This window comes from Phyllostomus discolor, chromosome 12 (genome assembly GCF_004126475.2).
Source record: "Phyllostomus discolor isolate MPI-MPIP mPhyDis1 chromosome 12, mPhyDis1.pri.v3, whole genome shotgun sequence".
NCBI lineage: Eukaryota > Metazoa > Chordata > Mammalia > Chiroptera > Phyllostomidae > Phyllostomus > Phyllostomus discolor.
In genome coordinates this window covers 43,928,450-43,940,959 of record NC_040914.2, presented here as the reverse complement: position 1 = coordinate 43,940,959, position 12,510 = coordinate 43,928,450, and the positions used below count along the sequence as shown (strand labels likewise).

The 12,510-nt window shown below is 57.8% G+C and overlaps 1 protein-coding gene across 2 annotated transcripts in view; it reads right to left on the bottom strand.

Moving 5' to 3' along the window:
* Nucleotides 1–318: 318 nt before the first annotated feature.
* Nucleotides 319–12,510, bottom strand: part of ADAMTSL3 (ADAMTS like 3) — a 137,785-nt gene continuing 125,593 nt past the window's right edge. Inside the window, exons 23-28 of one of the 2 annotated variants that reach the window (XM_036013173.1) lie at nucleotides 11,746–11,928; nucleotides 8,650–8,833; nucleotides 5,652–5,847; nucleotides 4,493–4,599; nucleotides 1,694–1,908; nucleotides 319–1,019 (exon numbers count right to left, since the gene is read on the bottom strand). In XM_036013173.1, the coding sequence (XP_035869066.1) occupies nucleotides 913–1,019; nucleotides 1,694–1,908; nucleotides 4,493–4,599; nucleotides 5,652–5,847; nucleotides 8,650–8,833; nucleotides 11,746–11,928 (992 nt within the window). In that variant the 3' untranslated portion in view covers nucleotides 319–912. Of the gene's footprint in view, nucleotides 1,020–1,676; nucleotides 1,909–4,492; nucleotides 4,600–5,651; nucleotides 5,848–8,649; nucleotides 8,834–11,745; nucleotides 11,929–12,510 lie in introns of both variants that reach the window. The other variant, XM_036013174.1, reaches the window with a different exon arrangement.

Sequence of the window (12,510 nt, the reverse complement as noted above, 5' to 3'; positions counted from 1 at the left end):
TTAGATTACTTCCTTACAACTGTTCCAGAGTAAAAGTCCTTAGGAATACAAACTGTGCATAAATTAGGCGTGATAAGGCTTTGGTTTTCTGTGTGTGTGCAAGAAAGGAGCGCTCAGAAAGAGTTCCATTCACAGCTCTGACCGCGTCGCGTACACTTCACAATCAGTAGGAAACGCTAACCTTCCCTCTCCTTCGGTCCCCAGGGTGCCTCGCTGGCTCTCAGACAGGTTCGCGCAGTTGTGAACACGGCAGCCACACTCTCGATTTCGCCCGCAGGGTCTTTAAGAGCAAGATCAAGGTGGCCTCCCCAACCCCTGCCACCCCCACGATCCTGGGACCAGTCGGTATTCCAAGCCTGGCCACAGCGACCGTGTCTTTTCTCACAGACTCAACTTAAGGATCCACAGAAATCCCACGAACGCCAACACATGGGGAACCACCAGCCAGAGCTTCTCAAAACGTAAACGCCGTGTGAACATCCAGACACCGTAAGACTCGAGAGGAGAGGAAGCCGCCGCTGGCGGCATCTCCCAAGTCTCCGGTGCTCTGTGCTACTCTGGTCCGCACGCCCCGGGGAGCAGCAGGATGTGACCTCGCGCACGCATGTCCTCCGGTGACTGCCTGCTGCAAAGGAGCCGAGGCGGTCCCACACGCCACGGCATGCCTGCTGGCGTGTTCGGGCTGGTCCGGGAACACACCACGTGACACGTCATGCACCATGAAAAACCGCCGGTGGAAAACGACAAAAACTGTGATGGTACGGGGACTGGACCGGGGGCGGGACGGCGGGGTCTGGTGTGTTTGAAGGAGCACACGTGTGCGGACCGGCTGCGTGGCGGAGAACGCTCGGGCGTCTGTTTCTGTCGCATCTTCACACGGCAGGCGCCCCGGCCGGCCCCCCGCCCCGGGGTTCACCCGGCCCGGCAGGACCCGCAGCACCTCTGCCTGTACAGGGCCAGCGAGCACAGACGGAGGCGCCTCACAGATGGGCAGTAGTGAGTTGTGTCCGTGCAGCTTCCTGCGAACGAAAGACAGCGGGACAGAAACAGACCCGTGGGCGCTGAACCGGCCGCGGGTGAGAGTCTACCCAGCTACCCACCGGCGGCCTTTACGAAAAGCACACTCGGAGACCACGGAGCTCGGGGAGGAGCGTGGGCTCCCGCCAGGGCCGTCGCTCTGCGCTGGTCGGAAGCGCCCTGCACCCACTGCTCGGCGAGACCAGGGGGCTGAGCTGCCTGCTCCCCGGGGACCTCGCGGCCCTTCTGGCCCAGGCTGCCCTCTCGGTGCCCAGAGCAGCACCGCTTAGCTTCTGCAGGGTCCCAGGCCCTCCCCTGCTGTGACCCTCCCCCCAACAGAAGTTCGTGTATGATCGAACTTCAAGCATGATGTCAGGGCATCTGCTACCTGCTCAGTCCCACCTATGGGTCCCTGTCTAAGGGAGGAGACCACCAGGCGCCGGGCAGCGGTAGCCCGTGCTCGTTAGAAGGTAGTGAGCAGTGCCCCCACACCCTGCTGACTCAACTGCTGTGTCTCCGAAGAGCACAGTGCTGCACGCACAGCTCCTGCCCCCGTCCCACACGCCACGTGCACCCTGAGCGAGCCCTCAGACACGACACTGACGAGGCGCCCTCGTGAGGGTCTGGTTCGAGCAGGGTTGGGGGGGCAGTCGTGATACCTGGGAGGGGTACATACTGTCACAGGACGGCCCCCCGCAGTGCTGCCAGGACGCCGGCTTCTTCCCGGGCGGACAGTGCGTCTGGGCCACGGGCCTGCAGCTCCCGCTGTGCACGCAGTCCACTCTCCGGGACTGGAAGCCCCGGCCGCAGGCCGCCGTGCAGGGCCTCCACGGGCCGGCGTGCCAGCACGCGTCACAGGCCCCCGACGAGCAGTTCCTCCCGGACGTGGGGCTGACGGGGACAGAGCAAAAAAAAAAAAAAAAAGGAAAAAAGAAAATGGGAAAAGTGAGTGTCACTTCCTGCTGTGAATCAAGCCTTTCACCTGAACACATTTTCAACGGATCACGGGTTTGAGATGATGAGCGCCCAGTGTACCAGGAAGCGGGTTTGTGGCACTTGAGGCTGACTGTCCTGCAGAGCGGCGGGGCTGCCATGACCGTAACGGAGGCAGCAGATGGCGCATTGCCGCTAACTTCCAACCCCAAGTCACAGCACGCACCTCGAAAGGCGTCTTTAGGCAAGGAAGAGAAGCACGACCCACAAAACACCCCGAATCTGTCAGCGTGCTTCAAGTCTTGTGTTTATAAGCATCTGGGGTGCACATGTTTCTGTTCCAGCGTGGATACGAATTTGCACGTGCTCCGTGCTGTCTGCTGTGAGAAATGCTCTGTCGCGCACACTGGGGCCGCAGCACGCCCTGCACTCAGGTCTGACAGAGACCGCTGGGGAGGAGGAAGTGACCCCTGGTTCCTTCCCCTTCCCAAAGGAACAAGGAGCTGATGAACGCGCTCTGATTTTTTTTAGGAGGTATTTTTACCCTGGAGCCACCCCACCTTGGGGGGGTGCCCTTGTTCCGCAGGCCAGGGCTCCTGGACCGTACATTCGCACTACCCAAGGATGTCCCGCACCCAAAGCTGACTGTCAGAGCACGCTCACTTGAGCTGGTTCCGGAACTGCCTCTCTCCCGTGAATCAGGAAGATGCTGGAGTCTGGGGTGGTGGGGGCCGTATGCGGCCACAGGGGTCAGAGAGGTGGGGAACAGGAAGAGACAGTGTTCAGGAAGAACAGAGAATGCAGCAGAAACAGAGCTGCAAAAATGAGGGGCGAAAAGCCCCCCACGGCCTGCTCCTGCCTTGGTTACGATCTTTTCTGAGGTCTGACGGCATCCCCCCTTCGGATTCCACAAGGAGAGCAGAGACCACACTGGGAAGGTAGGAAGATAAAATCGTGATAACGTGAAATTCTCTAAGGGGTGCAATGCCCAGATCAGCCAGGAGGGGGAGACTCCATCTAAGCGTTTACACAATACTGTCACAGCCAACCACATCTCAAATAATCAGATGGCCATAGCAATGGAATGAGGTGACATTAAGTGCAATTAAAAAGAATAAACTGCCCCGGCTGGTGTGGTTCCGTGGATTTAACCCCAGCCTGCAAACCAAAGGGTCACCAGTTTGATTCCCAATCAGGGCACATGCCTGGGCTGCGGGCCAGGTCCCCAGCAGGGGGCACACCAGAGGCACCCACACACTGATGCTTCTCTCCCTCTCTTTCTCCCTCCCTTCCCCTCTGTCTAAAAATAAAAAATAAATAAGTAAATAAATAAACAGAATCTGATGTATTAAGATGGGGAAAATCATGTATTGATTTTTCATGTCTATCATGTATTGATCAGCAGGAAAATCAAGTTTCCGAAACACATGTCTGGTAGGTTAAAAAGCGAGCTCCACCCACGTAGGGCTTTGCGTCGCACACGCATCTTTGAGGAGGCAACAGAAAACATCTGGACGGCACACCGATCTGCGTGCCACCCCCATCCTCTCCGAGAGACAGGGAAGAAGCCCGTCTGCTGAGGGGGCGGGCAGCTGTTGCCGACATTTTCCATCTGAGGAGGACGGCTCTGGCTTGAACACACTGTGTCGTGGGGGACAGGACACTCGGCTGACATGACACTGCCAAGCCTGACTGAAGGCTCAAGATGGTAACGGAGCCAAGGGTCAAGGTCGCCTCATGTTCTCCAGCAAGACTTGTGATGTGAAGGGGGAGCAGCGAGCGATGGGCTGGGCGTCTTCTGTGACCCAGGCCGCTTACATGAACTGATCAGAACCTCCCAACCACACGTGCACACGACTCCTCACTTCACAGGCCAGGAGCAGAGTGCCGAAGGTCACCCGGTCAGAGAAAGGAGTCTAAATCGGCTCCTTAGGGTGCCCGTGAGGCTTTCTCCTCACAGTCTGCTGGCTGGGATGCATGCCGCCGGGACAATGGCGATGCCAGACAGAAGGAGCCTGGGTTTCCAAGTGAGCCCACGCAGCAGAGCACTTCACCCCGAATCACTGGCCAGCTCACACCACATACAGGAGAGAAGCAGACCCCTATCTCGTGTAAGCCCCGGAGCAAGGTAAGTTTATTTCATTCTCTGCTAAACCCCTGCACCCACATCCTAACCAAACAGAGGAATAAAGCAGCTCACTGACAACATTAGGAGGTCGAATCTGTAAACCTAAATGAGATATTACTAGGCTGGACCGACTTTGTGTATTGAGCAAGAAAATAAGAAAGTATCTGTCTATTCTCAAAGCCCCTCTTTTTTTCTCTCTCTTTTGCAAGTCTCTGGACATTCAACATCTGTATAACGTGTAACCATCAGTAGCACACATTAATCCCTTCCGGCGTAATGCACACCATTGAGGATGGCTGCGAGAAACCTCGATGTACTAGGGACAGACCATGAGGAGAGGTGGCCAACAGGCCGTCGCAGGCCCTGACCGAGGCGGCGGGAGGGATCACGAGGTGCCCTGGGGCGGGGCGCTACCTGCTTCTTCCCTCGTCGTCACAGCCGGAGGAGTCGGAGCTGCTGTTCGTACAGACCTCGGGATGCTGCTGTATCCTCACGGCGCGGCCCAGGCACCGTCCGGGACACTGGAAGGGAAGCACAGCGCAGGGACGCAACCCTGTGAGCTCACGCCTGCCACCTGCAGGCCAGAGCGAGGAAGACAGGCCGCACCACCCTGTGAGCTCACGCCTGCCACCTGCAGGCCAGAGCGAGGAAGACAGGCCGCACCACCCTGTGAGCTCACGCCTGCCACCTACAGGTCAGCGCAAGGGAGCCAGGCCGCACCCAAACTGCCCCAACAGCCCCGTGATCTTGGACTTGCAGCCTCCAGAACTTCAGGAAAATAAATTCCTGTTGTCGAAGGCGCCCAGTCTGTTGTCTGTTGCTGAGGCCATCCTAGAAGACTGATCTAGCTTCCTGCACAGTGCTTTAAAACTGCTTCCAAATACTTCTCTTGCAACGTTAAGGCGGCCTTTGGGACAGGGGTTCTGCACTTCGCTGCCCAAGTCGCTCGCGCTCTTTGCTCCTTTCTGAGAATCCTGCACCCCTCTGCCGCCCCACACCAGGCCACCTTGCAGCTCCTGTGGTCAGAGGTCCCAACCTCGGTGCACCTTCGTACGGAAAGCCAGAGAGACCCTGTGACTTCCAGATGTGGCCCCTGACATCAGACACACACATTCATTTTAGAGACGCATCAGATTTCCCCCCCAAAAATTAAAAAAAAATGTATTAGGTGATTTCACCTACATGCGGACTCTAACAAACAAAATAAACAGACACACAAAATAGACACGTACTCATCAATACAGAGAACAGACTGATGGTTGCTGGGGGCGGTTGGTAAAAAAAAAAAAAGAAAGTGAGGGATTAAGAAGTCCAATTGGTAGCTACAGAAGATGCAAATTTCAGCACAGGGAATAGAGCCGATAATATGTAATAACTGTGTGTGTGGGGGGGGGCGGGGGGTAGTGGAAATACAGGGGGATCAGTGTGTAAAGTGCAGGACAGTCTAACACCTGACACTAACACAGACGAACACGGACGGTCACGTGTCATTGAAAAATAAAAATGTGGAAGTCTGTTAGAGACAGGGAATGACAGCGGGCATGCTGTCCGACACGAGCCCCGTGCGCTGTACCTGGCCCCCCGGTTCGACGACGCACGGGCGGCCGGCGCACGGTCTTCTCGCCGGAGGCCTGCCTTTGGGGTCGCACGCCGCCGCGGGCAGCACCCACACGGAGCCGCTGGCCTTGGTGCGCTTACATGCCACGCGCCGCACGCGGAATCCTTCGCCGCAGGACACGGAGCACTCGGACCACGGGCTGGCGAACCACCTGGGGGCGAAAACCACAGGAGCTCAGTGAGGACTGGGGGGTGGGGTGGGCCAGGGCCTCATCTTGGGGAGCGCGTGCCTGGCCCCTGTGGGAGGGGCCTATGGCTCAGGGGACGCCAGCCTCACTCTCAGGCTTCCTCTCACTCAGGCTCTGGGAGGCACGGAGTCACCCGGGAGAGAGGGCCAGTGCGGGGCTGCTGGGGCAGAGCCGTCGGCAAGTACAGGGGCCCCGTGTGGCCCCGGAGGGTGGAGCAGGGGCAAAACCAGGTGGAAACGTCAGAAAGGTAGCTTCTGACGCATTGAAACCAAAGGGGAGAAAATACTATTTTTAAAGCCAGTATGTACTGTTTGCTCAGCGAGAGGTTCGCACATCATCTTACGCAATCGTCACGTTCTTCCCATCCTTATCAGGGGGACACCAGTGTCCATGGGGTTATTAAACAGCTTGGCCGTGGTCGTCTAAGTCACAAGGCGACAGAGCTGGGGTCTGTCTGACCCTCAGGCCACACCTGAGTGGTGGTAGGGGACTGAACTCGGAAGGGGACGGACACCCCGAGGCACCGGGCGCCCTGTCCAGGAAGGCGTCTGAGCTGCACTGGGATCTCAGGCAGGGGGGAGGGGGGGAACCCTAACCAGAGGCCTTGATCCTGAGCTCCTCCAAGGGGACCCCGGACGTGGATGGGGAGGAATGACACCTTTGTCACGCAGCGCTAATGGCAGTGGCGCCTTTCCCTCAATCACGACAATGACAGCCACAGAACACAGGAGTATCCGCAAAACCTGTGATTTCGTGGCCAACAGATATTTTCACGGGACGTCGGAATCGAGGCAGGCGCCTCTAAATACCCTTCATGTCCATCGCCACCACCACAGAAGTAACGTGCCCCTAAATCGTCACCTTCAGGGTGTTGCTGGAGAAGCGAATCCACGGCGACACCACACATTTCTTTAGTGGTTCAGAACGGGATTCAGTGTCACTGTCTTTGTTTGGGATGAAAAACATTGTCTTTTACAGGTTTAAAAACCCCGTGTTCTGAGAAGAGATCCCCAGGCTTGTGAAGACCCCTCCCCCTTCCCATGGAGAGGGGCCCAGGGGTCGACGACCTCTGTCACCTGTTCTGGGTATGACAGGGCAGGGGCCGCAGAGCATTAAACACACCTCCGTTTCCTCCTCCGTAAAACAGGGGCGACAGTACCTGCCTCGTGGGTTCGCGCTCAGTAAGTGCAACTATGATTGTTGTTATAATTAATATTTTGTAGATTTGGGTGCCAGATACTTGGTCAGTGATCTGCTAGGGACCAGGCTATGGAATCATTTACTCATTCCCTTCACACATATTTTTAGAGAGTGCAGACTGGGGCCAGCATCGTGCTGAGGGCCAGGGACAGCGCAGGGAGCCAAACAGCCAGAGACTTGCTGTCACAGAAATGACAGCCCAGTGGGAGGCCAAGACAGACCAATGGCGGTAAGAGCTTTGAAGAACAGTGAGGAAACATAAAAAAAAAAAAACATAGAGCACAGAGTCCTGGTTTAGGCTGGAGGGTGGAAGTCAGAGAAGGTTTCCCGGGAAAATAGATGCATAGAAATAACTATGGGAAAAGAGAGGGAACAGTGTTCTGGGTAGAGGGAACAGAATGTGCAAGGAAATAACCATGGGAAAAGAGAGGGAACAGTGTTCTGGGTAGAGGGAACAGAATGTGCAAAGGCTCTGAGTCAGGAGGGAGGATGGCACATCTAAGGGACAAAAACAAACAAACAACAAAACCAGTGCAGGTGGAGCTCTGATAACCAGGCTGGAGCAGAGAAGCGACAAGAAGCCTGAGGCCCCAGCACGGAGGGATCTTGAGTCTCTCACGCGTTTATTCCACCCGGCAGCAAGTACTCGCCGAGCACCTGTGGTATGCCAGGCAGTCCTCTTAGACACGAGGGGGTGAAGTCATGACAAAACTGTGCTTGAAAAGGCAATTCCGCTCACAGAGTGGGAAATGCCCTCCAGGGTGTGTGGGGCGGGGAGAGGAGAAGCAGGAGGCTCCCAGGACGAGGCTGGCTCAGACCCCAGGGTGACCATGGAAGTGGGTGAGAATGGATGGATGCAGGAGAACAAGGGGGCGTCTGGAAGGCACCAGGGACCGGTCAGGTGGCGAGGGGTTGGGCATGAGTTTGATTTCAGATGCTTTTAAAAATGTGGTTTGTGTCATCTGTTACATAGAAAGGAGGTTTATGGCTTTATCTCCAGGGTTGGGGTCCGGGGAACTGCAGAGCACACTAGGAAACCCCCAAGCTCAGCCTCATGACGATGATCGTAAGGACCAGATAGCACCCCCGGGCGGCAGGAAGCCAGTTCTGGGGAGGGGCTACAGGCAGAGGCTCCGAAACCAGACTGCGGGGCCTCGGGGAGTTTCCCGTCTGTCACACAGGGAGCCGGCTACATTGGCCTCCCAGGCACTTGTGCCGCGATCCACAGAAGTCTCCTAGCAGAGTGCCTGGCACAGAGTCCGAATTACAGTGCTTTTTAGAATAAGCAAGAACCCAGCCCTGGCTGGTGCGGCTCAGGGGATTGAGCACCAGCCTGCAAACCACAGGGTCGCCAGTTTGATTCCTAGTCAGGGCACAAGCCTGGGTTGCAGGCCAGGTCCCCAGTAGGGGGCGCACAAGAGGCAACCACACATTGATGTGTCTCTCCCTCTTTTTCTCCCTCCCTTCCTCTCTCTCTAAAAATAAATAAAATCTAAAAATATATATTTAAAAAAGAAACAAGCAAATGCCCAGTACCGGTGAGACGGAAAGAGGGGCTCCACGTACCTGGAGGGGCAGTCCCGGACGTGGCAGGGCTGGAACCCAGTGCGGGGCTGCGGGAGGTGGCCGCAGAGGTCCTCGCTCACTTCCTGCCCGCTGGCCATCACACACCGGGGACTCTGCACGCGGCCTCCCGCGCGGCCACAGGTGGCTGAGCACGGTGTCCAGTTCCCAAGCTTCCAGAAAGGCTCTGCGGGGCGGAAGTGCAATGTCACAACAGCCCCCACGAGAGACAGGACGTCGGGCTGGACGGGACGTGGCCACGGGCCACTGCAGGCTGTTCGCTGCCCGGCTGCCTGCCCGTGTCTTTGTGTAACACACAAGGAGCTGGCTGTCTCGGGAGGGCGAGGGGGTCCTTCAAACCTCATTTCCCCCCAACGAACTGAGTGGAATAACTGGTGTGAGTGGCGGCCGGGAGGGGACCCTCGGACCGCGGCCTGAGACAGGGCTCTCAGCCCGATCCACCAGAAACATCCCAGGGACCGGGAGGAGGTGCTCGGGACCCTCCTCAGCTCTCTCCAGCAGAGCTAGGAGGATGGGGGAGGTCGGCTTCTCCAGGGTGTTCCACGGGGTCCGGCTTCTCCAACGTGGGTCAGGTGGCCCGGCCGGGTGGCTCAGTTGGTTGGAGCATCATCCCCCACACACCAAAGGGTTGCAGGTTCGATCCCCGATCAGGGTACATACAGGAGGCAGCAAACCAATCAATGTTTCTCTCCTCCCCCCCACCCCCCACACTTCCTCTCTGTGTAAAATCAACAAACACAACCTCAGGTGAGGATTTAAAAAAGTGGGTCAGTGGAGACAAGGAAGATGCCTCAGCAAGGGCGAGGGCTTGAGTGGGAAGGTCAAAGGGGCACGGCCACCCCTTCTCCCTGTGCACTGACACGGACTCTGAACCTCAGGCCGATCCTGCTGCGGCAGGGACGGTCCTCCCTGAGGACATCCGGACAGGCAGACGCGGGAGTGGCCTTCCGGGGAGCGGGAGCCGGTCACCCGCCTCCACAGTTACCGCTCCCTCCGGCGCTCCCCGCCCACTGCCCACAGCCTCTCCCACCCCTTTGACCCCGGCAGGAAGATGAGCCGGGATGGACGAGGGCAGATCTGTGTGCGACCACGGAAGGCGGCACCAGATTCTCCTGCCGTCATCACCGCCACTGATGGCCATGAGCTGCGTCGCCGGCTCCCTCCTGCCTCCACCATGCGGTTCAGGGCGTTCTCCAGTGGTTCCTGCCGACGTTTGCGCTTCCGGCCTGAGCTGCACGTGGCAACACCGGCAAAGCAGGGCGCTACCTATTCCTTAGCGGGGCCTGGTGTTGCTGTTTATTTTAAACCATGTTTACAAAAATACCCAGGTTTATGGGAGCTGTCCTGGTGACAAGTACGGAATTAGGCACGGTCCCCTCCATATTTTTCATCTAATCCTTGTGCTCGTCTCGTGAATCAGACGGTTTTGACTCACACCCCGTGTGTCAGTCTCAGGAGGTGGGGCTGTTGGGGGGCACCCGGGCTCTGTCCGCAGCTGGAGCCCCGACGAGTGGGACCGGGTCCCTGGGCGCCCCCGCCCTCCTTCCGCCACCGGAGGACGCGGCCCAGAGAGGCGGCCTCTGACCCGGGAAGCCAGCTCCCACCGGCCACGGGTCTGCTGGCATCTCGATCTTGGACCTTCAGCCTCCAGAACCACGAGAAATAAATAAATGTCTGGTGTGTGCACAAGCCGCCTGGTGAACGGTCTTTTGTTACAGCAGTGGAACGGACTGAGACTCATGAGGGATGAACAGGTAATACAGCACCTGTACCAACGGCCGTATCATGTGAGAGAGAGGGAAGAAGAAACTCGGGCTCCTGCAGGAGTGGCACCCACCTGAGAGTGGCCGGTCGGGCCATCGCATGGGTGTCATGATATATAGTTTCCATTTGAACCTGTCGCCTAACTTGCCCTACGGTGTGCTTGAGTGTGACGCTGTTATGTCCCAGAATGACACGCTGATGATTTCGTAGTAAAAGATTTTGTGGTTACAAAGGAGCATTGTGTGTGTGTGTGTGTGTGTGTGTGTGTGTGTGCCGGCCCCTGTAGGTTTCATAAATCACAGCAGGGGGGTTGCTGACGGACAGCCGGGCACCGCTCTCCCTGCATCCCGGGAGCTGGAGGCCTGGGAACTCTGCTTCTCCATCCCAGTCCACGGAGTTATGGTCTGTGGGGTGTGTTCCGCAAAGGAGGGGTGCTCGCTCGAGAGTTCAAAGGTTGAGATGATGCAGCCTCTGTTGTTCCTGCATAGTCTGCACAACCTAGCACGGACTCCAGAAGCCTGTCTGTGTGTCCTGGGTTCACCTGCTTCTGAGCTACAAGGAGCCGACACCCTCAGCACTGACCACCGGTCATTGCAGAATTGCTGATCTACTTAACGCCGCCTCTCTCGCTTGGCCTCCCGGAGCGCTCTGCAAGCTCGGGGCACTTAGGTTAGGTTCTCCGTGCCAAGCACAGAGCTAGAACTCAGTTAGTGCGTACGGAGAATAAAGTTTGTGAGAAGAAGCAGAAAAAAATGGGAAAAGAATTGATTCCAGAACTCGTAGCCCATCTTCCCTCTCCCAACATTGGCGAGAACCTTGAAGCCGGAACCCTCACACCTGTGTGCGCACATGCCGCGATGCCCGCTTGGGGGATGTGAGCTCTGAGGGCTTCCCAAGGAGTGGGTTTTCTATGGAAAACACGTCCACGTGGAAGGAGCAAGTGGGATCACAGAAGACGGAGGGGCGAGGGGCGAGGGGCGAGGGGCTGATGAGGGCAGAGGGGAGAAGGAAGGAATGAGGCTGGGACCCCCCCAGTGAGCAGGGCGGGGAAGGGGGCGGAAGGCACATCCGGTTAGGCTGCAGGTGGGGTCTGGAGCGAGGCCGGTGTGCAGACGCAGGAGGTACAGGGGCCTGAACCTGGGCAGGGACGTGGGCCTCCCAGAGCGGGCGAAAGTTGCAGCTTTGTCGGAGAAGAGCCCTTAGTTAATAGTTAAAACCACTCCCGGTCCCTTGCGTTTCCCCAACCCCAGAGGCAGCTCCCCGGTCGGCCGGCCGGGAAGCACGTGGAGAACCGCCCGAACAGCGGACACTTACCCAGGAGGCTCAGGACCGAGGCTGCCGCCGCCTTCCCGAGCGCGTTGCTGGCCCTGCAGACATAGGTCCCTTGGCTTCGCGGGGACACGCTCTGCAGCCACAGGGACCCGTCGACGAGCACGGAGACGTTGTCGCCCAGAGGCCCCCCTCTCCTCGCCCACGTCACCGTGGGCCGCGGGACACCTTGGGGAGAAAGATGAGTGTGACAAAGGCAGAGTCCTTTCAGAGCGGACCGTGGGACCAAACCACCGAGCGAGCGGGCTGAGCACGGCCCAGCCACGGGGTTTCATCTCCCGTAACGAGAAAAACGGCTATTTCTGTTTCTGTAGCTTCGTTAGGACAGGCGGGGATCCCACTGCAGCAAAGGGCTCCGGTCCACTGAGCATCTGATTGGTTTACAGGTCAAGGAGGCGGAGCCAAAGCCGGTGGCACGGAAGGAAGAGGCATTTGACCTTGACATGGAGAGGGAGGTCGGGGAAAGAGGAGCTGGGGAAGCCAGGGTGACCCTGGAGACAGAAGTCCCCCCCAGGGCTGGGCTGTCGCAAAGACGTCTTTGGAACACAAAGTGTGTAAAGTGGGTCTTTACGCTGTTCCCTGTGCACATGCAGGGAAGTGCCCCTCCTTTGGGAGGGGTGTGAGCTGCTCAGGGACAGAGATTCTGTTCATTACCGCTGTTGTAGAACACGGTCCTTTCAGGGAACACGAAAAGCCGTGTGTCTGGGTTGTTGTTGTGAGGGGCGGAGACTGTGGGTCGCATCTCTGGAG